This window comes from Melanerpes formicivorus, unplaced genomic scaffold, assembly GCF_026170545.1.
Source record: "Melanerpes formicivorus ecotype bairdi unplaced genomic scaffold, bMelFor1.0.p_v2 SCAF_23, whole genome shotgun sequence".
NCBI classification, from domain to species: Eukaryota; Metazoa; Chordata; class Aves; order Piciformes; family Picidae; genus Melanerpes; species Melanerpes formicivorus.
Window position 1 is genome coordinate 2,317,606 of NW_027142375.1, and position 26,751 is coordinate 2,344,356.

General features: G+C 45.9%; 1 protein-coding gene across 1 annotated transcript; it reads left to right on the forward strand.

Moving 5' to 3' along the window:
* The first annotated feature begins 5,800 nt into the window (after positions 1-5,800).
* Positions 5,801-24,798, forward strand: EFHB (EF-hand domain family member B). Its single transcript, XM_068152319.1, has 12 exons — positions 5,801-5,866; positions 6,284-6,346; positions 7,648-7,791; positions 9,798-9,978; positions 10,975-11,085; positions 13,524-13,653; positions 16,249-16,316; positions 17,898-18,052; positions 19,730-19,937; positions 20,360-20,536; positions 21,576-21,757; positions 24,141-24,798. Exons 1-12 carry the CDS (start codon positions 5,801-5,803, stop codon positions 24,303-24,305), a joined length of 1,650 nt encoding a protein of 549 aa, XP_068008420.1. The 3' UTR covers positions 24,306-24,798.
* The last annotated feature ends 1,953 nt before the right edge of the window (positions 24,799-26,751 follow it).

The window sequence follows — 26,751 nt, forward strand, 5'->3', positions numbered from 1 at the left end:
CTGCAGAACACCAGACCAGCTCCAGAGAAACATGTTTGAAAGTGTGCAAGTTTCTTGAGCTGGGAATTTGCTGAAGTTTACTGTAAAGACTGCCTTTTAGAATGTCTGTAGGAGTTGCCCTTTGGATGGAGTAATCCTGCTGTAATGCACTGCCTGTTTGCCACAACCCTCTGGCTGGTTGCACTGTGTTCAACTGGACTGAAAGATTTGCTGAGCAAAACATCATCATGCTGATAAAGAGGTGTTTTACTCTGTGTGAAGCATGCACTATGTGTATGCTCATACATGTCCATCTAATCTACCTGGCAGCTGCTTGCTTGCTTGTGTGCTCAACCTCCCTGCAGTAGAGCAGAGACTAGAGTAAGAAGAACAAAAGCAAGAAAACTTGTGACTCAAGATAAAGGCAATTGATAGATGAAGAAAAGAGGAGGAGGGAAAGGCAGTATGAAGGAAATCACTCACCACCTTCCAAAACAGTCCAATATCCAACCAGCTTCCAGGCAGCAGCCACCTTGGAAGCCAGCTTCTTGTTTCTATACCTCAAATTTTTGCTGCTGAGCGTGATGCTGTGTGATGTGGAATACTCCTGTGATCAGTTCAGCTGTCCTGGCTGTGTACCCCTCCCAAGTTTTTTTGCCCACCTGCTGGGCAGGGCCAAAGTGGGGGAAAAAGAGAAAGCCTTGCCCCTGTGTAAGTGCTGTTCAGCAGTAGCTGAAGTATTTGGGTCCACACTGTTCCAGTAACAACTACAAAACACAGCATGACACAGCCAGCCATAAATGTAAGTTAATACCATCCCTGCCAGACCAAGTGCACAGATGGACAGTTGGGGATGAAAAACATTGAAAATGTTACACTGTGAGTCTTTGGAATGACTTGAACTTCAGTTGCAAGTTGAGGATTAAAGGCTTATGTTACACATGGCATTTCATGTTACATTTATGCTGTTCAGATGAAGAGCTGCTGATGGAAGTATGATCCTAGTCCGTTTCTGTTTTCACCTACAAGCTTACACCTCCTGAGTAAGCTGCCATGCACTACAGCTGCAGAGTGAGTTGGATCAACCACTGATCTCATGCAAAATATACTCACCAAAAGTCATAGTTTTGTAGTGGCTCAGCTGAGTGACTCACCTGTGGCTGCAGGCTGACTAGGGCTGGTGCAGGTGAGGGTAAAGGAGTATGAGCTCAGAGAAGACAGGGCCAAGAACCACTTGGCAGTAAGCTTTGGTGAGGTGTAATGGGAAACCACACACTCAGTTTACACAAGAAGAATGAGAGAAAGCACAAAACATAATGCAGCAATGTTCAGGAAAGAACTGTGACATTCAGATAGTCTGCACTGCTAATACCAATCAATTAAAACTTTATAAAGTCAGAATAATCTTTTGGATTAGCAAGTGTATCTGAAGTTCAAGGCTGAATGGATATAAACAGTAGCATGGGAGGTTCCACCTCAGCATGAGGAGGAGCTTCACTGGGAGGGTCATGGAGCACTGGAACAGGCTGCCCAGAGAGGTTGTGGAGTCTCCTCTGGGGACTTTCAAGCCCCATCTGGGTGTATTCCTGTGTGACCTGTGCTAGATTCTATGGTCCTGCTCTGGCAGGGGGGTTGGACTCGATGATCTCCGGAGGTCCCTTCCAACCCCTGACATCCTGTGAGCCTGTGAATGTTCTTTTCAGGAGAGATTATTTTTTCTCTTCAAAGTCCTTTGAACAGACCTAAGATCAGTTGCAGTAGGCCCCTTTGCTGAAACTGCTAGCAAGAACACGGATCTCGTGTGTCGTAGGCAGTCCATGTTTGGGATGAATGCACTCTGAGACTCAGATCCTACAACACCAAAGCTATGATGCTGGTGTGCTGCTGGAAAGGCTGTGTTATGTGCACATAGCTAACTTCCTGACTGCAACACAGAGCCAGGGCAGGTCTCTTTTGCTCTGTGTGACTCCCCAGCTGTTCAAAGCTGGCTGACCCCAATGTATGGGGTTAGCAAACAGCAAAGACTCACTGTGAGTGTGTGAAATAGAGGCAGGAAACTATGGCAGTAATCAAATGACTGAGTTCCCAGTTACACTATTTTGGGTCTCTGAGTGTTGGTGGTGAACATGAGTTCCTTCTGGTGTACTCTGGACAGCCTTCTGTTTAAGCAGAGCTCTGAAATCACCCAGAGAGCCCTTCCAGTGTTCTCAGTTTCATATTTTATGTCAGCTCAGGTCACATGTCCAATACCAAAGGTGAAACTGTGTTGGATGATAGTAAACAAAGCAAACCAAAACAAAGTTAGTAGGTCATGATCTCAGCAGATGGATTTCTGTTTCAGCATTTCTCTGCAGAGGTTAATAATACACTCTGCTCAGTCTTCTTATGTTGAAATACGACTCTAGGTGTGTAGCAGTAAATGGATGTTGGCTTCAGAGGTTATGCAGAATCTCTTTATTGTGTTTGAACTTCCCAACTGGGTTTTTTTCATATGTCCATCTGCTATAGTATCCTTTTCCCTGTCTTCTGTCTCTGCTTGGGTAAGTTTCCTCTGTACATCATTAACTGGTTTGGTCATGTCAGATTAGGAAGAAGTTCTTGCCCATGAGGGTGGTGAGACACTGGAACAGGTTGCCCATGGAGGTGGTGGAAGCCTCAGCCCTGGAGGTTTTTGCAGCCAGGCTGGATGTGGCTGTGAGCAACCTGCTGTAGTGTGAGGTGTCCCTGCCCATGGCAGGGGGGTTGGAACTGGATGATCCTTGAGGACTCTTCCAACCCTATCAATTCTATGATTCTATGTCATATACCATATACAAGGTGTTTGGCACATGGAAAGCAATGATATTTCTATTCATAAATGAGCTGATCAAAATCATGAAAGTATCAGTCAATACCAACAGCACAGTGTGGCTGATGTCCTTCTGGAGTTTCACACTATTTGTAGGGTTTTTACATAAAATTCTCTGGCCTTCAGAAATCCTCAGGATTGAGTGCTTTCACTGCCATCTCTGCCAGCACCATAGTCTGAAAGAGAACTCTCTCACTGAACGTGGAGGTTTTGTGCTTCATAAGGAAAGTGAAATGCAAGGGTTTAGGCAGTTTCTGTTCCTCACTTCCAGCCTGAACAAGACAGAAGAAGAAGGTTTCAAACTGATTTGTAGGGGCCTACATTTCTGTGGAGAAAAAAAAGCCAGAACAAAGAAGGATGAAGACTTCTGCTGTGCTCATTTCTGAAACAGGTACCGTGTCCAGGCCCTGGCTTTCTGCATTTGGTACAATGTACTTAATTGGTGCTGAGTGAAGCCTTCCAATCAGCAAGTGTGGCCACCTGCTGGGGAAAAACCCAACAAACCCAACCCCAAACAAGATAAATAACGAAGTACAAAGGAGTAATACTATTGTATCAAAGTAATACTCTGAGCACAGGTAGATAGTCAGCTAGAAAGTCAAGAAATGCAAGAGTAAAATTCAAGTCTCCTTTACTTGTACCCTGCTATTACCATTTCTGCAATACTGTGCTTTAGTTTTTTATCTGTATAAATATTTCCCTCTCCTTCTAGCAGCTCTTTCCACACCCAGTTACTCCTCTCAACCAGATCAAATTCATCCCTGAGTTCTAATGCCTGCAGTTTTGCTCAAATCACAAATTAGCCTTTACTAGGTAGAAATTGCACCTGGGAGACGAACAGTTCACAAGGCAAGATGTTAAGAATGATTTGATTATTAAACTCCCAACAGTTACTGCTGCATTTGTAAGGAGCACTCTAAACTTTGGTTAGCAGCAGGTACAGCAGAAATGGGAAATGAAATGAGCATGTTAAGAATTTAGTTCCTAAGTGGTTGTGGATATTCTAAATTTGGTGGTGTGGTCCAGCCATGCCTCCAGCAGAAAAACACACCTGCTTCTGATAAAGGGCACCAGCATGGACACAGCTAGTTAATGGCTGCTGATGACATAGCTTACCTGGAGAGGGTTAAGCTTCATTCCTCTGTGCCGAAAGCTAGCTGCTGATCTACTCACATCTGCTATCAGTGCCTTGGCTGCCAGGCATCCCTGCTGCCCAGTGGAGCAGAACAATCATTGTCCAAGCCTCTCCTCTTTGTTTGTAGGAAAGGGTCTTGAGAATTCAGTTTTAATTTAACTATGTTAGTTTTAAATCCTTATCAAACAACTTTTAGAGCCAAGAATAAAATGGCAACAGCTGGTAGTGTTTGTTTGTTATGCACAGGATCAGCCAGGTTGGAAGAGACCTTCAAGATCAAGTCCAACCGATCACCCAACCCTATGTAATCAACTAGACCATGGCACTAAGTGCCTCATCCAAACACCTCCAGGGATGTCGATCCCACCACCTCCCTGGGCAGCCCGTTCCAATGGCCAGTCTCTCTGGGAAGAACTTCTTTCTAAGATCAAGCCTAAACTTTCCCCTGCACAGCTTGAGACTGTGTCCTCTTGTTCTGGTGCTGGTTGCCTGGGAGAAGAGACCAACCCCCACCTGGCTACAACCTCCCTTCAGGTAGTTGTAGAGAGCAACAAGGTCTCCCTTGAGCCTCTTCTCCAGGCTAAACAACCCCAGCTCCCTCAGCCGCTGCTTACTTATGATTAAGGTCTGTATTTTTACCTAAAATTGGCTTTGCCATCATAGGACTACAGACAGTGGAGCAGGATGTGGTTGAGTTTAGGTGTTTTTATTCAGAAGAAGGGAAAAGTTTATAAAATGTCACCTGAGAGCAAAAGTCCTGTAAGAGCTGAGGGGCTTTTGAGCAGCAGTGAAGCTTCTGCAGTCTTACCATGTTGCGCCGCTGAAGAAATCCCCCTCCATTTCTAAAAAGCAAGTAGTTTAAGTACGTGTTGACACATCAAAGACAAACAGGAAGAGCATCCATGTGTCCTGATGCGTGGGTGGTGCTGGCAGGCTTCTTGCAGCTACCTCTGTGCTGTTGTGTAGATGGAAGTTGCAGTTTCCTCTCAATTAAAAGATTTTATTAACCTGTTTATATGTGTGACAACACTCGTGAAAGGGGCTGCACTTTGTGTGAGAATAATCAATAAAGATGTAAAGTTTGATAAAACTTCTGACTGTGTAAGGCCTTCTTTCAACCCAAAGGAAACTCCAACCACTGGTGCAAAAGCTGCTGGATTTTCAAGGACTTTAATAATTGCTCTAGGAAATGTACTTCCTCTGCAGCTGAACCTTAATTATTTGCTAAGATCATGACAGTTATGAAATAGCCTGAAGAAATCTTTTTCCTGGCTTCCTCTAGCAGGTGCAAGGGAGATGGTGGAAGGGATGAAGGGGGTGGACAACCGGTGCTGGGTACGAGGCTGGTGATGGGAGGGATATGAGGAGGGAGGACGGGCGGTGCTGGGTACGAGGGAGGTGATGGGAGGGATATGAGGAGGGAGGACGGGCGGTACTGGGTACGAGGCTGGTGATGGGAGGGATATGAGGAGGGAGGACGGGCTGTGCTGGGTACGAGGCTGGTGATGGGAGGGATATGAGGAGGGAGGACGGGCGGTGCTGGGTACGAGGGAGGTGATGGGAGGGATGTGAGGAGGGAGGACGGGCGGTGCTGGGTACGAGGCTGGTGATGGGAGGGATATGAGGAGGGTGGATGGCAGGGCTGGGTGCGAGGGAGATGATGGGAGGGCTGTGAGGGGGGTGGACGGGCGGTGCTGGTGGTGGCAGGGCTGTGAGTGCGGCCGCTCCGCCTGCCCCGCCTGAGCGCATCCGCCGCTGCCTGCAGGGGGCGCGGTGTCACCGCCCGCCGCGGTTACCAAGCGAGCGCGGTAACGGGTCGCCGGGGAGGAGCCGTCGCTATGGCCGGGCAGCTGCGACCGGTCTATGAGGGGAAGTTCTCAGACAGGTTTCCCGAGCTCTTGGCCGTGAGTGCCTTGCCGAAGGGGTCCCCAGCGTTACCACGGAAACACTCCTCCGTGCTCTGCGCCTGCCTGGGGCCGGAGGATCGCGTTGGGCAGAGGGAAAAGGCTGGAGGAGACTCGAAGCGTGGGGCGGGCAGGCGAGCGCATCTCGCTGCTGGACCTCTGCCCCCCAGAATCCGGGTGGCTTCCGCCCTTCTCCCCCCAATTAAAAAAAAAAAAAAACAAACAGCAAAAAAGTTAAATTTTTAAATATTTTAAATATTTTAAATTTATTTTTTAATATTTAAATATTTATGTATTTGTTTGTTTGTTTGTTTGTTTGTTTGTTTGTTTAACGGAGACACTAAGCAACATCTCCTGCAAGGTGTCAGGTCCAACTAAAGGTTTGGTGATGCCTTGTTTTCTGGTTGCATTGCTTAGGCTGGAAAGCTGCTTCCCACTGGTGCTACAGCTGCGAGTTGCCTCACTGAGGCTGTGCCCAGGGTGAGTTGGGTTTTTCAGATGCTCCTTATGATTTATTTATTTTTTTGGCAGTCTTTTCCCATTAATTTCTGTCCTTTGAGAGAGGCTCTTAGAAAAAAAAAACACATAAAAAGTGAAACTGGTTATTCTATTTTTTTCTACCTAAATAATATGTATATAGAAATTATCTTTTATGTTAGCTTTTGTCAAGATGGATCATAGAGAACTGTTGGTAGGAAGGGAAAACAGTTCAGGCAATTATTTTTCCCTCTACAGGGTTTACAACAGCCACCCTGCCTGCTTAGGTGTGACTAAATAGAATTGGTTTAGACAATTGTAGTGATTATCATTAGGAATTATTATTATTTCTGGTGGCAATCCCTCTTTATCAAGGGATGCCCCTCAGATCTGTACTTCCCAGTAGCTCTTCCCCATGTATCTGAAGAGTCAGAGGGTAGAGAAATAGCATCTCACCTTTAAGTAGCATCTCTCCCTTTAAGACTGAGGGAATTGGGGCTGTTCAGTCTGGAGAAGAGAAGGCTCCGAGGAGACCTTATTGTGGCCTTCCAGTATCTGAAGGGGCTACAAGAAAGCTGGGGAGGGACTTTTTAGGGTGTCAGGGAGTGATAGAACTAGGGGGAAAATGGAGCAAAACTAGAAATGGGTAGATTCAGATTGAATGTTAGGAAGAAGTTCTTCCCCATGAGGGTGGTGAGAGACTGGCACAGGTTGCCCAGGGAGGTGGTAGAAGCCTCATCCCTGGAGGTTTTGAAGGCCAGGCTGGATGTGGCTGTGAACAACCTGATGTAGTGTGAAGTGTGTCTGCCCACGACAGGGGGGGTTGGAACTAGATGATCCTTGAGGTCCCTTCCAACCCTAACAATTCTATGATTCTAAATGGGTCATTAAGAAAGTGAGAGTGGTTCTATGATTCTAGTGTTTTCTGCAATGGCTCCACTGACAGTGAAATTGTTGTGGATCAAGCTAAAGGTATCTGAAGTGGATAAAACATAACATCTACTTTTCATGAAGTATACCTGAAGAAGCTGTTACCTATCCTAAAGATGGAAGCAGACAGTTGAAATTTAGCAGCTCTTGTGTCACTTCTGTTGCTGCTTCAATAAATTTGGGCTGGCCTGTCTTCGCCTTATGCTTAGCACATCAGCACCTGCAGAGCATGCACGTATTATAGCCCTGAAACACCTTCATATTCTCTGCTTATGTCTGCGGAATCACACCCAAATGGCTGCATTACCTTTTCTCTTGCCTCATGTTTTGTGACTGTCTGATGACAGCTTGGTTTTGCTTTGCCTGATGTGCAGCCCAACACCCCAGCCACCGTGCGAAAGTTCCGCAATACAACGAGTCCAGCTCCAGGCATTGAGAGGATATTCTATGGCAGAGCGGATGATCCCGACCTTGCATCTCACCTGACACACGGCATAGCATCCCGGCCTTCACCAAGTGTGAGAATGATGTGACCTGTCTGCTCTGGAAGAGTGCACCTCTTAAGAATGTCTTTGCTGGGAGCAGCTGATTTATCCGTAGTCAGGGATAAAAGTACACCGCTGAGCAATGTACACTGCAGCATTTCACCACCCCCAACATGAACATGAGCCAGACCAGCTCAGTTGGAAGCAAATGGAAGGTGTATTTGCAGGCAAAACTGCCATCTACAATGGAATGCAATGAATATGTACAAAATATCCAGGCTTTACAATATTTACAATTAACAAACAACATGGGAAAAAAACCAAACCCTGGTCAAGAAGACCAGGGAAGCTGTCCCTCTGCCCTCCCCTCCCACCCCCTGGCCAAAAGGGAGAAAGAATATATAGAATAAACCAGGTTGGAAGAGACCTTCAAGATCATCACATCCAACCCATCAACCAATCCAACCCACCTAAACAACTAACCCATGGCACCAAGCACCCCATCAAGTCTCCTCCTGAACACCTCCAGTGATGGTGACTCCACCACCTCCCCAGGCAGCACATCCCAATGGACAATCACTCTCTCTGTATAGAACTTCTTCCTAACATCCAGCCTAAACCTCCCCTGGCACAGCCTGAGACTGTGTCCTCTTGTTCTGGTGCTGGCTGCCTGGGAGAAGAGACCAACATCCACCTGTCTACAAACTCCCTTCAGGTAGTTGTAGAGAGTGATAAGGTCACCCCTGAGCCTCCTCTTCTCCAGGCTGAGCAACCCCAGCTCCCTCAGTCTCTCCTCACAGGGCTGTGTTCCAAACCCCTCACCAACTTCATTGCCCTTCTCTGGACTCGTTCCAGCAAGTCAACCTCCTTCCTAAACTGACGGGCCCAGAACTGGACACAGTAAGGAGCAGAGAAGAATTATTGGTTAGACTTCACCAAAACAATGAAGCCAAGGTCAAGCAGAAGCAGATTAGTATCCCTCCAGAGCATGAAGCAGCAGAAAAGAGAAGCCCCCAGAATGTTTTGGTACAAGCAGTCTTATGGCAGATATTTCTCCAATGAAATTGTTTAGACTTATCTTTTAATTAATCTTTTCCTTTTTACACCCAACAGTGATTTATTTACATTTTTCTACTTTTCTGCTCGAAATCTGGAACCAAATTTTAAAGGCATAGCCTAGAAGTACCACATCTGAATACTGAGGTCAGTTCATAGGATTTAACCATGACCCAGCAATGTGCCCTTGTGGCCAAGAAGGACAATGGTACCTAGGGGTGCATTAAGAAGATTGTGGTCAGTGGGCTAAGGGAGGTTCTTCTTCCCAACTACTCTACCCTAGTGAGGCTACATCTGGAGTATTGTGTCCAGTGCTGGGCTCCACATTTAAAGGGAGACCAGGAAGTACTGGATAAAGTCCAGTGGAGGTCTGTGAAGATGATAAAGGGACTTGTGCATCTCTCTCATGAGGAGAGGCTGAGAGAACTGTGCTTGTTTAGCCTGAAGAAGAGGAGACTGAGGGGGCATCTTATCAGTGCTTATGAATCTAAAGAGTAGGTGTCAAGAGGGTGAAGCCAGACTCATTCCAGTGGTGCCTGGCAACAGGCACAAGCTAGAACACAAGAAGTTAGATATGAGCATAAGGGGAAACTTTGAGTGTGATGGAGCCCTGGAACAGGCAGGCTGTCCAGAGAGGTTGTGGAGTTGTCTTCCCTGGAGATATTCAAAACCTGCCTGGTCACTGTCTTATGCAACCTGCTCTAGGTGAACCTACTTTAGCAGGGTGGGTTGGACTAGGTAATCTTAAGAGATTGCCAGGGCAGTGGTGGAGTCACCACTGGATCATATTTGAGATCTCTTCCAACCAGATACACTCTGTGATAAAATGATCTCAGTGTAATCATGTAAAATCTCATTAGCACAGTTATGATCAAACTTTTGTTCATGTGTGTGTGGTGGGGTGGCCATATTGATATATTGATTTGTCACTGATTACATCTTGCTGGCTTTCCTGCCTCTGGTGTTGTTTGTGATGTCTTTAGGTAGCATCACTGATAAACCCACTTCCTAAAACCACTTTTCAACAAAGGATGCAAGACAAGAAAGAAGCAATTTACTTTAGTAATCGTCAGGGGCCCTTGGGCAGATCACATGATCAATCTTCAATGTTACCTCCTGGCTTGGATGTACTTCATACTACATTTGGAATGAAAGTCATCCGAGGTAGGACAATTTAGCATTGCACTGTATTCCCTCTAAATACAATATAGTCTGTCATTCAGTACCTAGCACACAGTCTATGTTTTCACCAATTGCAGCTTAATAGAAAGGTTGTTATTATAGCACTTACTGAAAGACATGAAAATATACTCACATTTTTCAGTTATGGTGAAGAAGCAAGCATCTGTGAACATTTGGTAGCTAGTAGAGCTTTTGGCTTTGCTTCAAGATCAGTCTTGTATGATTGGATCAATCTTGTATGATTAGAGGGCTGGAGCACCTCTCCTATGGAGATAGACTGAGAGAGTTGGGGCTGTTCAGTCTGGAAAAGAGAAGGCTCCCAGGAGACCTATTTGTGGCCTTCCAGTATCTGAAGGGGGCTACAAGAAAGCTGGGGAGGGAATTTTTAGGGTGCCAGGGAGTGAAAGGACTAGGGGGAATGGAGCAAAACTAGAAATGGGTAGATTCAGACTGGATGTTAGGAAGAAAATCTTCCCCATGAGAGTGGTGAGACACTGGAACAGTTTGCTCAGGGAGGTGGTGGAAGCCTCATCCCTGGAGGTTTCTAAGGCCAGGCTGGATGTGTCTCTGAGCAACCTGATGTGGTGTAAGGTGTCCCTGCCCATGCAGGGGGGTTGGAACTGGCTGATCCTTGAGGTCCCTTCCAACCCTAACAATTCTATGATTCCATGATTTCTCTAGAGAATTGTTTAGTTAGCTGACCTTCTTGTCTATTCTGCTAGAAGACATTACTTTGACTTGTAGAACACATCAAATCACATATATGTTGGCCATGTAGCTCTCTTGCAGCAGTTAAGTTCATTCTTAGTTTTGCTGGTGATTTTTTATCCCCTGTGGTCCCACATCATTATGCTATAAGAAGTTTTCCCACCCTATTAGCATCCTCTCTGATGATACTGTTTAAAGCTAAGAACCAACCTCTGAAGACACCCATCGCCCTTACCTCCCCCTGTCGTATATTTATTCCTTACCTTCCAGATGCACCAGCTGGAGAGCTTATAAACCCACCAAAAACTTTTGAGGAAGTGGATAAAGAAGCCAGAGAAGGACATGATCTGTACATTGTGTCACACAATGATTATTATGTGGGTAAGTTCAAAGGCTGAGAAGAAACTACTTAAAAAAATTGTACTATAAATAAAGGAGACCTTATTGCTCTCTACAGCTGCCTGAGGGGAGGTTATGGCCTGATGGGGGTCAATCTCTTCTCCCATGGAACCACTGACAGAACAAGAGGACACAACAGTCTCAAGCTGCACCAGGGGAGGTTTAGGTTGGGCTTGAGGAAGAAATTCCTCACAGAAAGAGAGACTGGCCATGGGAATGTGCTGCCCAGGGAGGTGGTGGAGTCACCATCAGTGGAAGTGTTTAAAATAAGAGTGGATGAGGCACTTGGTGCCATGGTTGAGTTGATTGGATGGTGTTGGGTGAGAGTTTGGACTTGATGATCTCGAAGGCCTTTTCCAACCTGGTTAATTCTGTATTCTGTGCTCATTCCTCTTTGTGTTGTAAGCACATACCATACACCATTTTTTAAGATAGAAACTGTTACTTTTTACTACTATATGAATATAACATAAATCATTTTTTAAAGTCCTGCTATAAAACATAACCCCACAGAAAAGCCAAGGTCAGAGGGAGTATAACACAGCCCAAAAGCCAAAGCAGAGTGAGCAGTCCAGAGCCAGCAGGCAAAAAAAAATGAGATCAAACAAACTCTGCTGGAAGATAGAAGGTTTTCAATACACCAGTGGAATTATATTAGCCTATCTATCGTTATTGTTTTGTATCCAATCCCTTATTATTTATCTTATATCAAATGTCTCTGTAATTTTCCTAAACACAACTAGTAGCCAAGCTAGGGACTAGCTCAAACTCCTACAGGCAGGTACAGAGACATGATATTGTCAGAGTTATTCTCACACCTGAGAAGTTCTACTAAGTATGAGTGGTATAAATGAGTGTACCTGCTTAACAGCATAATTCTCTCCAACACAAAAGCGAAGGAAAGTAGAAAACCCCTCCAGCTTCAGATAAAAAGAGTTGAGATAAAAAGTCTTCATGAGAAAAATGAGATAATTACAACTACCTTAGCCTGCTTGCAGGAAAATTCCATACAGCAAAATGAAGAAGCGGAAGCAGAAGCCAGTGACCTAAGCCCCCCCACGCCTCCCATCCTGTGCCAACCCCAGTGGAAGAGAACTCCCCAAATCCAGAAACTGAAAGCAGCAACCAGAACAGGAAGCCTCTCACGTTAGGATCTGAACTTCAAGCCCCTAATTTACTCCAGGCAGCACTCTCCTTTTGAAGCTGACGTGACACAGCATGGTATTTGGGTCTCAGCAGCAGACTGAGCTCACCCCATGACAGCTGGCCAAACTTAAACTTTTATTTCCCCTCTCCCCCACATTGCTTAGGCTTTTTAGTGGAATTATTCACTATCTGTTTCTGTCTCCTTTGTAACTTCTGTCCACAAGATCATAGAGAGGCCATGCCAAAAGCAGAGAGCAAAAGAATAAGTCAGCTGTGTGGCCCAGTTTGGAATACCATAGAAATTCCATGCTGCCATACAGACAGAGAAGGCCTTTGTTAGAAGGTTCTAATGGACATTCTTTTCAAAAGGTGCTTGAAAAGAGCTGGGAGAAGCAGAATTGGGGATTTTTCTGTGACAACAACCATGTCCTTGCAGCTCATTCGTGTGATATTCTTGTATGTGAAACTTTGTTTTCTATAGGCAAGCCTGGCTGAAAAAGCAGGGTGACAGAACAAGAGGGCATGGGATGGAGCTGTGCCAGGGGAGGTTTAGGTTAGATATTAGGAAGCACTTCCTCCCAGCCAGGCTGATTAGGCACTGGGATGGGCTGCCCAGGGAGGTGGTGGAGTCACCATCACTGGAGGTCTTTGAGAAAAGCTTGAATGTGGCACCTGGTGGCTTGGTTCAGCTGATGTGGTGGTGTTAGGTCATAGGCTGGACTTGCTGATCTCAGAGGTCTTTTCCAGCCTCAATAATTCTGTGATTCTGTAATACCATGTTTACAGGGAGGTCAGTGGCAAAGTTTCCATTGAAGGCTTACACAGCCAGAGTATCTCTGAAAGTGCAGCACCTCCAAGCCAGTTTTTTCCTTAAACTATTTTGGTTTTAACAAATAGTAAATTAAATGGCACACATCTCAGCTCAGGAGCAGACAGGAGTTATTTGCTTGCATGCCCCTCACTGTTTAGGCATTTTTCATTCATTCTGTTGGCCTTGTCTCTATTCAGACATAAAAGGACATCCAGCTCCTTTACCACTGAAGCTGTTTTGCTTTCTATTTTGCCTTTTATCTTCACTTTTGACAATGAGATTATTTCTGACTACTTAGCAAACATGAGCAATGCAGATTAGTTCTCCTTAGTTGAACAGAATTGTTAATTAGTCATTTGCTTTTCTTTCTTCATTCCTTTGTCTTATGAACAAAGAAACTTAGTACTATTTTTCTTCCTGAGGCGTTTGCTACGAACCAAAGTGTTTATTTTTCCCCCCACAGGAGAAGCCATCAATAGGAAGTATGACTCACCAGGCTTCAGCAAGTCTTTTGCTTATGGAATAAAAACTCCTCACTCCAAAGATGGACGAGGTGTATCCAAATCCTTAGACTGGCCCTATGATATTCAACCGTAAGTTGCAGTGAGTTGAGTAGCTAATTAGTGTTGAAAGTCTTCAGGTTTGAAGATCATTTAACAGTTTGCAATCCCATTCTCAGCTACACCCAAACTGAACAGAAATTACAAGGAGCCCTGGAGGTGTTCAACAGGGGATTGGATGTGGCACTTGGTGCCATGGTCTAGTCATGAGGTCTGTGGTGACAGGTGGGACTCAGTGGTCTTTGAGGTCTCTTCCAACCTGGGAGATACTGTGAGAGTGTGAACTTCCTTATCCAAATCAGTTCTACCACAGTGCAATAAGGTGGTGTGACAGGTTAGGCTGTGCCTGGTAGAAAAGGACAGCTACAGAGTTCTCTAGCTTCATGAATGTTTAGGTGCAAAAAGGAAAACAAAGATTAATCCTAAACTAATTTCACTGGTCAGGTGTGAGATGTACCATAGCAAATACCTCTAACATTCTTGCTCTCACTTCAGCTTCAGTCTGTTCTGACTTTCATTCTTGGCCAGACTGCCTGCATGTCGACCCTGAACTGCAAATTGATAAGGATAACTAACTTACTTAACAACTGCTTTGCGCTAATGAAATTTCCCTTAATAACCTTTTCTCTCTCTTTCTCCTTTTCCACCTAATTATCTACTAGGGGAAAGGGGAGGAGAGGAAGAGAGGTTTGAGGGGAACCTGAGGGGAGATTCTCCTCGGGAGGATCTGCATTTGTGTTATTCCCTGTAAATTGTTGTATGCCATTGCAAATACTGTGTATTTTGTATAGATTCATTGCATTTCATTATTGCTTGTAAAATACAGCTTTCCATTCCCTCCTCTGGCTGAGTTTAGCTGTGCTTTATGTGGGTGTGGGTAGATTAATCCGTCACACCGCTACAGGTGGGTTGGAAATTCTGCCCCCCAATGTTAAATATGCCTACAACTATCACAATAACAGCACTTGGCATGTCTGTGGTGCTACACAAAGGCACCTATGGCTTTTAATGGCAAGTTTCCTCAGTTTCTAAATTCATGGTTGCCCTTGCAGAGGATTTGCTGTTTCCTTCTAACATGTAAAAAGTATTTTTAAATGTTATTGAAAAATTGATGTGTGTCCTTAAAGAAGTATGCGTGAGAGTCAGCCACACAATTTGTAGGAAGAAAGCAGCCAAAGTGGAACCAAAGCAAAGTGGTGATGTCAAGGAAAAAATTCAGCCTCAGCTTGGAAAAGTCCTTGATCCATTAGTAAGTGAAGATACCTCACAAGAACTAAATACACTCCTGTTTACTGTCTTGGGGAAAAAATGATAACCGTGCTCAAAGTTTCCACTGCAGCATTCAGTCACAAAAAGTGACTTCCTACTTGTTCTAATTAGGTTGATAAATATTCATGTTGCTAATGAGGGCTGTATTGTGATTATGTGGTGAATAGTATAGAATAGAATAAACCAGGTTGGAAGAGACCTTCAAGATCATCACATCCAACCCATCAACCAATCCAACCCACCTAAACAACTAACCCATGGCACCAAGCACCCCATCAAGTCTCCTCCTGAACACCTCCAGTGATGGTGATTCCACCACCTCCCCAGGCAGCACATTCCAATGGGCAATCACTCTCTCTGCATAGAACTTCTTCCTAACCTCCAGCCTAAACCTCCCCTGTGAAGTTAAGTTTTGCTGTTTAGACTCACAGAATTGCTTAGGCTGGAAAAGGTCTTTAACATTATTGAGTCCAACTGTTTAACTGATCTGTACCTAAAGAGATCGAAGCTGCACCAAGCAAGTGGCAGGCACAGGGCAACACTTTTTTTCACCCATTTTTTGCATTTAAGGAGGTTTAAAAGAATTTAAATATCTCACTTGTTGTTTGTGGGTTTGACTATTTTACTGGAGAGCAGCCAGGCAGAAAGGGACCTGGGGGTACTGGTTGACAGCTGGCTGAACATGAGCCAGCAGTGTGCCCAGGTGGCCAAGAAGGCCAATGGCATCCTGGCCTGCATCAGAAATAGTGTGGCCAGCAGGAGCCAAGAATTCATTCTCCCCTGTACTCAGCACTGGTTAGGCCACACCTTGAGTCCTGTGCCCAGTTCTGGGCTCCTCAATTTAAGAAGGACATTGAGATGCTTGAATGTGTCCAGAGAAGGGCAACGAGGCTGGGGAGAGGTCTGGAGCACAGCCCTGTGAGGAGAGGCTGAGGGAGCTGGGGGTGTTTAGCCTGGAGAAGAGGAGGCTCAGAGGAGACCTTATTGCTCTCTACAACTACCTGAAAGGTGGTTGTAGCCATGTGGGGGTTGGTCTTTTCTCCCAGGCAACCAGCACCAGAACAAGAGGACACAGTCTCAAGCTGTGCCAGGGGAAGTTTAGGCTCAATGTGAGGGGAAAGATCTTCCCAGAAAGAATAATTGGCCATTGGAATGTGCTGCCCGGGGAGGTGGTGGAGTCACCATCCCTGGAGGTGATCAAAGAAGGATTGGATGTGGCACTTGGAGCCATGGTTTAGTAGTCATAAGGTGTTAGGTATTAGGCAATAGGTTGGACTCGATGCTCTCTGAGGCCTTTTCCACCCTGGTTGATTCTGTGATTGTATTTGACAGTTAACAGAGCAATGTTCTTATTGACAGTGCAGCAGAAACCATGACTGTTCCCCCAGCCCACCCCGCCGGGGCAGTACGCCGTCTCGATAAAAGCGGTAGGTTCAGGGGCAGGATAAACCTGACTTCCTTAATGGAATTACACTGAGGCCATTACTGTCATTTGTGCAGCATCTGTAATTTGCTTGCAGTCTGAGAGGCAAGGTACAAAACTTTGACAGTGAGTAAAATTTTGGAGGGAAAATTGGAGAAGAATGGAAGTTGGGGGAAAAAAAACCTCATACTAGAAATAAAGAAACAGTGAATGTAGTACGATTGTATTGAGGGGCTTTGCAATTGTAATCTTTCTTTCCAACTTCATTGGAAGTCTATCTGAATATAAACAACATGAGGAATGGCAGAAAATTTATTGGCACCTACATGGCAAAGTTAAAATGGCTGTTTAAATCAATTACCTCTCTTGTATCTCATTGATTTTTTTTATCCCCCCACTACTTGTATAAAAAGAGCAAAAAATAATCAAGCAATAAATGTGCCTAACAAGTTTTTGAAGGTGCCAGGGAGACAGAAAATGGAATAATAACAATAAAATCTTCACTGTGAGAACATTTTGAAAGCTAGTCAGCTGAAATGGTGTTGGGATTGATAATGTTTTAACATGTTGAATAAGTAGGAAAGAGAATCATAGAATCATAGAATTGTCAGGGTTGGAAGAGACCTCAAGGATCAGCCAGTTCCAACCCCCCTGCCATGGCCAGAGACACCTCACACTACAGCAGGTTGCTCACAGCCACATCCAGCCTGGCCTTAAAAACCTCCAGGGATGAGGCTTCCACCACCTCCCTGGGCAACCTGTGCCAGGCTCTCACCACCCTCATGCTGAAGAATTTCTTCCTAACATCCAATCTGAATCTACCCATTTCTGGGTTTGTTCCATTCCCCCCCTAGTCCTATCACTCCCTGACACCCTAAAAAGTCCCTCCCCAGCTTTCTTGTAGGCCCCCTTCAGATACTGGAAGGCCACAATAAGGTCTCCTCAGTGCATAGTTAGGAAGAAAAAAATGTGAGTGTCCCAAAGTTATTTAATTAGTGAAGACTAGAGATGACCTGTTCCAACTCTGCATAATGGGACAAAACTAGAACTGGGTAGATTCAGATTGGATGTTAGGAAGAAATTCTTCAGCATGAGGGTGGTGAGAGCCTGGCATAGGTTGCCCAGGGAGGTGGTGGAAGCCTCATCCCTGGAGGTTTCTAAGGCCAGGCTGGATGTGGCTGTGAGCATCCTGCTGTAGTGTGAGGTGTCCCTGCCCATGGCAGGGGGGCTGGAACTGGCTGATCCTTGAGGTCTCTTCCAACCCTGACAATTGTATGATTCTGTATGTTCTTTTGTTCTCAGCTATCTGAACATTGAGTACCTCTTACTATTGTCAGAAGCTTGTGGATTTGTGAAACTACCTTAACATGTTTCAAAGTTCTTGCTATTGAATGCATGTGAGTAGAGAAACCAGATGGACTATTTGATCTGTTAATGAAATGGCTATGTCAGGTGATCAGCAGTACTTAAAATCAACATTTTGAAATGGGAGTGGTCTTTTCCTGTAAGACTGTAAGCTATTTTAAAACCATGTCTGTTTTCTGCACATGCATAACTAATTGAGGAAGTGTTTATTTTCATACAGGAGTTGGTGATCTCCTTCACTGCTGGGTTCCAAGTGTGATCCTCCAGGGCAAAGGCAGAGAGATAGCTGTCTTGACTGCAGTTCGGCAGAGCTTGAAGAAAGCTAGCTATGACAATTTCAGCATGCTGCTAGAGGCATTCAGACAGTATGATAAGGTTAGTGCTTTGAAAAAGCATACATGTAAAGGAGTGTGTGACATTCGTGTTGCTGTGCCACGGAGATGCAGACATGAAACGTAAGCAGAGCGAGGCAAATACAGATGAAGGCTATAAAGATGACAATGACTTTGTGGTTATGGTATGTTCAATCTACTATGATATGCTGTGGAATTAAACACAACTGCATTTGGAGACTTTCACAGCAATATTTGGAACATCATAGAAGCAGAGAATCATAGAATAGTCTGGGCCAGGAGGGACCTGCAGAGGTCATCCAGTCTGACCTCGCCACAGTCAGCGGGGACGTCCCCAACTAGATCAGGCTGCCCAGGGCCTCGTCCAGCCTCGCCTTGAATATCTCCAGCAAAGGGACTTCCACCACATCCCTGGGCAACCTGTTCCAGTGTTCCACCACCCTCATAGTCAAGAACTTGCTCCTAACATCCAATCTAAATCTTCTCTAGTTTGAAGCCATTGCCTCTTGTCCTGTCCCTGCAGGTCTTTGCAAACAGTCTCTGCCCATCCTTCCTGTAGCCCCCTTCAGGCACTGGAAGGCCTCTATGAGGTCTCCCTGGAGCCTCCTACTTGTCCAGGCTGAACATCCAAGCTAACAGTGAGCAAGGGATGTGTGAGCAGGAATAGTCTTAGCATGTTTTTTCCCTTTCAAAATCTGGTATTTCTTTCTTCTTAAAAGAAAAATGATTGAAGGGATTGCATTCAATGGGTTTTTTTTTTCCCCAAGCTATACTTTTTTTGGCTGAGTCATCAAAGTTTAGAATTTCAGGTATTTCCTTTGTTGTTTTTTGTCTTTTGGAACAAAAAATATAACTGACATGTCCTATACAGCATTAACAGTAACATGTACAGAGTGACTGGTGCCTTGCTTTCAAAATAGTTCTTGGCTTTACCTCAGCGTTTATGTTGAGATTGTTACCTTGTTACAATACCCTGTCAAACTTCTTTTTACTCTCAAATCAACTGTTATTTAAACAGAAAATTATTTACTGATGCTTTTATGTTCATGTTTTTCATTTCTGAATAGCTCAGGGTTTCATTTTGTACTCAGTAATGTTCTGGCATGGTGTACCTGCTGCTCTGTGTGTGTGGATATAGATACAGGTATAGAATCATAGAATTGTCAGGGTTGGAAGGGACCTCAAGGATCATCCAGTTTCAACCCCCCTGCCACAAGCAGGGACACCTCACACTACAGCAGGTTGCTTGGAGACACATCCAGCCTGGCCTTCAAAATCTCCAGGGATGAGGCTTCCACCACCTCCCTGGGCAACCTGTGCCAGTGTCTCATCACCCTCATGGGGAAGAACTTCTTCCTAACATCCAATCTGAATCTATCCATTTCTAGTTTTGCTCCATTCCCCCCAGTCCTGTCACTCCCTGACACCCTCAAAAGTCCCTCCCCAGCTTTCTTGTAGCCCCTTTCAGATACTGGAAGGCCACAATAAGGTCTCCTCAGATCCTTTTCTTCTCCAGACTGAACAGTCCCAACTCCCTCAGTCTGTCCTCACAGGAGAGGTGCTCCATCCCTCTGCTCATCCTCATGACCCTTATAAATATGTGTATAGATACAGATACATATTTATGTAGTTGCCTGTGTGTTTCTTTTGGTGGAGCCCTTTTCTAATGGCTGTTGTAAAACTGTTTTGTTTCCAATAGAATGGTGATGGAATGATAGACAAGAACGACCTACAGAAGTGCTGCTTTCAGCTTAACCTGAACCTGGATGATGAGCTCCTAGATTCCTTATTTGAGTGCTGTGATTTGGATAGAGATGGTCTGATTAATTACCTGGAGTTCACAAACTACCTGAACTGGAGAGACAAAATGGCTGTCAAAGAGTTTGAAGAAAAAATCGTTGCAAAACGTAGGTGATTTAATACTGGGAAGTTTATCGGAGTCTTGTTCTTAGAACAGTTATTGAAGGGACATTACTTTTGTAGGCCAGGTGGTCCTTAAGGAGGGTGGGCTTGAAGGAGTGCATTTAGTCCCTGCCTACCACTAGAACAGCCTCAGATACTCAGGTATTTCAGAACTGTGGGGTTCTATGTTGCATGCTGAGAATATCCCATAAATCAGGAGAAAGTAAAAACAAGCTCTTAGAATCATTATCAGAAATACAGATCAATTATATTGCCTGCTTTGTTTATACTGATTTATAGTTTATCCTCTGATGTGTTGTTTATCCTGTGATTTCTAGTTTTTCAAGGATTCAAGCAATGTGTTTTACCTCTTGGCCTATGCTGCACTGACACTAAATTCTGGATGTACCATGACATTTGTTCATAGGTAAAAAACTAGATGCTCTTGTACCTGAAGATGGGAATGAGAAGCCCCTGCTGAAGACAGAGGATCCTGCATTAAGAGAACTGGGAAGCTCAGAAGAGGCACCCAAACCACTTAAATCAAATTATCAAACAACTTCTTCTCAGTATAATGCTGTAGTAGGTGGTCTCCCGACAACCTGTAAGTACAGTGAACTCTGTGTAAAAGGAAATCAGGATAAAACCTCTGTGTAAAAGAAAATCAGGATAAAATCAGGAACAAGCTTTAGAAGTATTGCTTACAGGTTCTTACAATGCACAACAATGAATTCATTTATTTAGGATAGGATAGGATAGGATAGGATAGGATAGGATAGGATAGGATAGGATAGGATAGGATAGGATAGGATAGGGTAGAATAGAATAGAATGGAATGGAATAGAATAGAATAGAATAGAATCAATAAGGTTGGAAGAGACCTCAAGGATCATCAAGTCCAACCTGTTACCCCACACCTCCTGACTACTAAACCATGGCACCAAGTGCCACGGCCAGTCCCCTCTTGAACACCTCCAGGGATGATCTACAGAGTAAGGAAATTTGGCCATTTGTCTCCAGCCTGCTCCTGCTGCTGCCCTCAGCGCCCTGCCCAAAGCTCAGCCTCCCTTCAGGTCTTCAGCCCTTCCTGCCCCACATCTCTTGACTCTTGACTCTCCTGCCCCAAGCTCAGGGCTATTCTTGCTTTTATTACCTGCAGAGAGCACTGTGGTATGAAAAGGGCTGTGTAAGAGTAATGCATTGTTGTCTTACATTGAATAAAATCACAGAATAGAATTTAAGTCAAGTTTGTTTGGGACTGTGGCTTGGAAGTTTGCATGACCTGGGTGTTTAGCATCTATGCAAAACATGAAAGTTAATCTTGATGTCTTTAAGAACATATGCTAGCAATTTTATGGGAATCTTCCTTGAATCACCTCAAAACGTGTTCAGCTGGGAATCCTGGATAAGTACTAGAACTTTACTGCAAGATTTCCTCTTGTCACGCTTCGTGATGTAGCTGAAGCTGGCAGTTCTAAAGACATGACAAAAGAGATGAGGAAGAAAAAGTGATTTGGTTTAATGGAAGCTGTGGGAGATTAAGTATCAAATTTGTTCAGTTTCCATGCAAAACCATTTTGTGCCCCCTGGCATTCTCTTTACAAGCAGGCTTTTCTATAGCACCTGTTGGTTGGTTTCCACAGGTTACCCAGTGTGTGGTGTCCCAAGCATTCGCTCAGATCTTCCCGCTCCTCGAATGCGCCGCATCAATGACAGGACTAATTACGGTGATGAGGGCAGTGCTTATTCACTACTGTTCCCTTCTGTCTTCAGTCAAAAAGGAGTGTATGAAAGAGACTTCTTTAAAGCAAGACCAAAGGCAGAGGTACAGTGTGTTTCTTCACAATACTCTTCCAAGATAAATGTGCCTCTAGCCGTGTAAGAGTGGAAAGTCACGTTGTCAAGCAGACAGACTGCAAAAGCCACTGTTCAACATTACTGTGTTTCTTCACATCTGTTCAACTCTCTGAAAAGTATGTACTCTTCACAGTAAAAAGTGTTCCCAAAGGTGGTAGCTATTCATTTCACTGAAATTGTCAGGGTTGGAAGTGACCACAAGGATCACCCAGTTCCACACCCCCTGCCATGGGCAGGGACACCTCACACTACAGCAGGTTGCTCACAGCCACATCCAGCCTGGCCTTACAAATCCAAAATTATTCCTAAAGGTGGTAACTATTAATTTTACTGAGATCATAGAATCATAGAATTGTTAGGGTTGGAAGGGACCTCAAGGATCATCCAGTTCCAGCCATGCTTCTGTGGGCAGGGACATCTCACACTACATCAGGTTGCTCACAGCCACATCCAGCCTGGCCTTAAATACCTCCAGGGATGAGGCTTCCACCACCTCCCTGGGCAACCTGTTCCAGGGTCTCACCACCCTCATGGGGAAGATTTTCTTCCTAACATCCAGTCTGACTCTACCCCTTTCTAGCTTTGCTCCATTCCCCCCAGTCCTATCACTCCCTGACACCCTAAAAAGTCCCTCCCCAGCTTTCCATTGCCTTCTTCAGGTACTGGAAGGCCACAGTAAGGTCTCCTCAGAGCCTTCTCTTCTCCAGACTGAACAGCCCCAACTCTCTCAATCTGTCTCCATAGCAGAGCAGCTCCAGCCCTCTGATCATCCTCGTGGCCCTTCTCTGGACGTATTCCAGCACCTCCAGATCCTTCTTATAATAGTGGCTCCAGAACTAGACACAGTACTCCAGGTGGGGTCTCACCAGAGTGGAGTAGAGGGGGGGAATCAGTGCCCTTGACCTGCTGGCCACACTTGATGCAGCCCAGGCTCTGGTTGGCTTTCTGGGTTGCAAGTGCACACTGCTGGCTAATGCTGAGCTTCTCATCCACCAGCACCCCCAAGTCCTTTCCTTCAGGGCTGCTCTCAAGCCAGTCCCTGCCCAGCCTATATTGGTGCTTGGGATTGCCCTGACCTAGATGCAGGACCTTGCACTTGGTCTTGTTGAACTTCATGAGGTTGGCTTGTGCCCAGCTCTGCGGCCTGTTAAGGTCCCTCTGTATGGATCCCTTCCCTCCAGCCTGTCTGCTGCACCACACAGCTTGGTGTCATCAGCAAACTTGCTGAGGGTGCACTCAGTGCCACTGTCCATGGCACCCACAAAGATGTCAAACAAGCCTGGTCCCAGTACTGATCCCTGAGGGATTGCTCTTGTCACTGACCTCCACTTGGGCATGGACCAACTGACAGCCACTCTTTGGGTGCAGCCCTCAAGCCACTTCTTTATCCACTGAATAGTCCATCCAAAAACCAAATCATGAGACAGGTGTAACAAAAGGTTCTCCTCCCCCTCTGCTCTGTCCTGGTGAGGCCACCCAGGACTTGAGAGAGTCCAATGGAGGGCTATGAGGATAATGAAGGGACTGGGGCACTGCCTGGTGAGGAGAGGCTGAGAGCCCTGGGGCTGTTCAGTCTGGAGAAGAGAAGACTGAGAGGGGATTTGATCAATGTCTCTAAATATCTGAGGGCTGGGGGTCAGGAGGGAGAGGACAGGCTCTGCTCAGTTACACCCTGGGCTAGGACAAGAGGCAATAGAAACTACAGCACAGGAGGTTCCACCTCAAGATGAGGAGGAACTTCTTCACTGTGAGGGTCACAGAGCACTGGAGCAGGCTGCCCAGAGGGGTTATGGAATCTCCTTCTCTGGAGACTTTCCAGACCCATCTGGATGTGTTCCTGTGCTACCTGTGCTAGAGTCTGTGGTCCTGCTCTGTCTCTGCTTGGTGATGCCCAATGACAGCAGAAGTGTGGTGGAAGTTGAGGCAGAGGAAGTTGCATAGGAAGTTTCACATAAATATGAGGAAAATTTTTTTCACTGTGAGAGTGACAGAGCCCTGGCACAGGCTGCCTGGGGGGGTTGTGGAGTCTCCCTCTCTGGAGGTATTCAAAACTCACCTGAGTGTATTCCTGTGTGATCTGCTCTGGGTGATCCTGCTCTTGCAGGGGGGGGTTGGACTGGAGGAGCTTTTGAGGCTCCTTCCAGCCCCTGAAATCCTGTGAAAATATTCCTTGGCAAATAAAGATTGCTAATGTCTGTAAGAAAGCAGATGCTTTGCAGTTGAAAGCAGATGCTTTGCAGTTGAAAGCAGATGCTTTGCAGTTGAAAGCAGATGCTTTGCAGTTGAAAGCAGATGCTTTGCAGTTGAAAGCAGGTGTTGACCAGAATGACATGAACTGTATTATTTTGCAGATTGCACAAATTCTCCACAACATTGGCATGGACATTGCAGAAGAAAGGCTTGAAGAGATATGGAAGCAAACCCATGAGAAACATCCAGATGATGAGATCTGTGTGGAAAGCATCAGCAGTGTACTGGATGAGATACACAGGTCACACACAGAAGCCAGTTGCTGATTCTAGTCCTTGGGCAGTGCATTTATGTAAAGTGACACTGCTCTGAATTCTGAGGCTGACTACAATAAACGTTTTCAGTGAGGTTGTGGCAGTTTTGGCTGGGTGCTTCCTGGACTGCCACCTAAGTTACACCTCTGGTGTCCTGAGTGTCCAACCTAGAAGGTGGACACAGGAAACAGCTTATTTCTACCCATAACTCCTGCTCCCTGTAAGTCCATCTGCAGTCATTCTCTTCCTCTTTCTTCCCTCTCTGCTCCTGTGGGAGATGCTCCCTATCGGGTAATGCTGGGGCAGTATCTCAAGGCTTCTTAGGACTGGCCAGGCCTAATGCCAGGAGGAGAAGGGAGAGGGGAGGGGGCAGTCTCAGACCTGGCCAGCCTGAGACCAGCCTAGCAGTGTGGGGAAAGGGGAAGAAGAAAGAGCCCTGGGGGTGGTACCCTCAGGTGGGGAGAAGGGAAGTGTTGGGGACCTTTGGGTGTGCTGGAAGGGACTCTGTGTGCTTTGGGATTCTTTTGTCACTATGCTTTGTAGCTTCTGTAAAACACCAATTGCTTTTCCATTTAAACTTTCCATCACCTCACAATCCATTGTGTGAGTGTCATCCTTTTGCCCCTTTCAGGGGCAAGAGAGGATCTGTCTGGCCTCAAACCAGGACAAAGGTGTTCAGTAATGTTTACACAACTGGAATTCACTACTCAGCTCTGCTGAGACCCCACCTGGAGTACTGCATCCAGTTCTGGAGCCCCTATTACAAGAGGGATGTGGAGGTGCTGGAAGGTGTCCAGAGAAGGGCCAGGAGGATGATCAGAGGGCTGGAGCTGCTCTGCTATGAGGACAGACTGAAGGAGTTGGGGCTGTTCAGTCTGGAGAAGAGAAGGCTCTGAGGTGACCTCATTGTGGCCTTCCAGTATCTGAAGGGGGCTACAAGAAGGCTGGGGAGGGACTGCTCAGGATCTCAGGCAGTGATAGGACTAGGGGGAATGGAATGAAGCTGGAGGTGGGGAGATTCAGGCTGGAGGTGAGGAGGAAGTTCTTCCCCATGAGAGTGGTGAAGCCCTGGAATGGGTTGTCCAGGGAGGTGGTTGGGGTGCCGTCCCTGGAGGTGTTTAAGCCCAGGCTGGCTGAGGCTGTGGCCAGGCTGATCTAGTGTGGGGTGTCCCTGCCCATGGCAGGGGGGTTGGAACTAGATGATCCTTGTGGTCCCTCCCAACCCTGTCTGATACTGTGCTACTCTCTCTCTGAATGGTAGGTTCACCACATCCGCTTCTTACTGCTGTCACTGCAGTTAGTAGGAACTGGTAGCTGTAGGAGTGAGGATACAGCATGTCTCTGAGAGGAGTGCAAATAGCTTACCTTTTTTATTTATCTCTGTGTCTTAGCTTAGTTTAGAGCAGGCAGAAAATATATTGCACCCCTCCCAAAAGGAGTAAAACAAAACTGCTCCCCACCGAATGGGAAACTGAAATGGCTATACTATGTACCAGTATTTACACTGTTCACAGGAATGTGAAACAGCCCAGCTCACACTTCAGCTTATGACCAGCTCGTTAAGCCAAGAGCCTTCCAACAACCCAGGCTTCAATGCCCTCCCAGGCCTCCCACCCTTCCTCCCTAACCCCCCAAGCTAGGCTGAATGGCTCCACTCAGAAATGAGCTTTGCCAAGACCCAGCCAGGCAGCAAACCTCCCCCACATTGCAAGGGATAAGGGATCTGCACTCAGAGAGTCAGAAGGAAACTCCAGCACAGGAGGTTCCACCTCAGCGTGAGGAGGAACTTCTTCACTGTGAGGGTCACAGAGCACTGGAACAGGCTGCCCAGAGAGGTTGTGGAGTCTCCTTCTCTGGGGACTTTCCAGCCCCATCTGAATGCATTCCTGGGTGACCTGTGGTGGATTCCATGGTCCTGCTCTAGCAGTGGGGTTGGACTCGATGATCTCTGGAGGTCTCTTCCAACCCCTAGTCCCCTGTGAATATATGTATAGGAAGCCCCTGAAAGATTCCATTTTTGTAACAGAGATGCTCCTGTGGAGTTTCCATTTGCTCTCTGTTGTTCAATGTTTTATGCACACAGAGAGTCCTGGTGCAGATTTAAAAACATTTTGTTTCTGTTTCGCTTCCCAAGCTGTGAATTCAATAACAGATCACCCAGTCCAACCCAGAACCCTGCTCAGTGAGGCTCACCCCTAAACCAGAGCCCCAAGCACCACATCCAAAACACCTTTAAACACATCCAGACTTGGTGACTCAGCCTCCTCCCTGGGCAGCACATTCCAATGCCTGACCACTCTTGCCCTGACAAAAGGTTTCCTAATGTCCAGCCTAAACCTACCCAGTGGCAGCTTGAGGCTGTTCCCTTTTGTTCTATCACTAATTAGCTGTGAGAAGAGACCAGCACCAGCCTTCCTACAACCTCCTTTCAGGTAGCTGTAGACAGCAATGAGGTCTC

Bases quoted from the DNA above. Each gene is read 5' to 3' on its own strand.
- EFHB (XM_068152319.1), top strand. From the start codon at position 5,801: ATGGCCGGGCAGCTGCGACCGGTCTATGAGGGGAAGTTCTCAGACAGG. The intron at 7,792-9,797 runs GTGAGAATGATG...TGATGTCTTTAG, and splicing joins CATCCCGGCCTTCACCAAGT to GTAGCATCACTGATAAACCC. The intron at 16,317-17,897 runs GTAGGTTCAGGG...ATTTTCATACAG, and splicing joins ACGCCGTCTCGATAAAAGCG to GAGTTGGTGATCTCCTTCAC.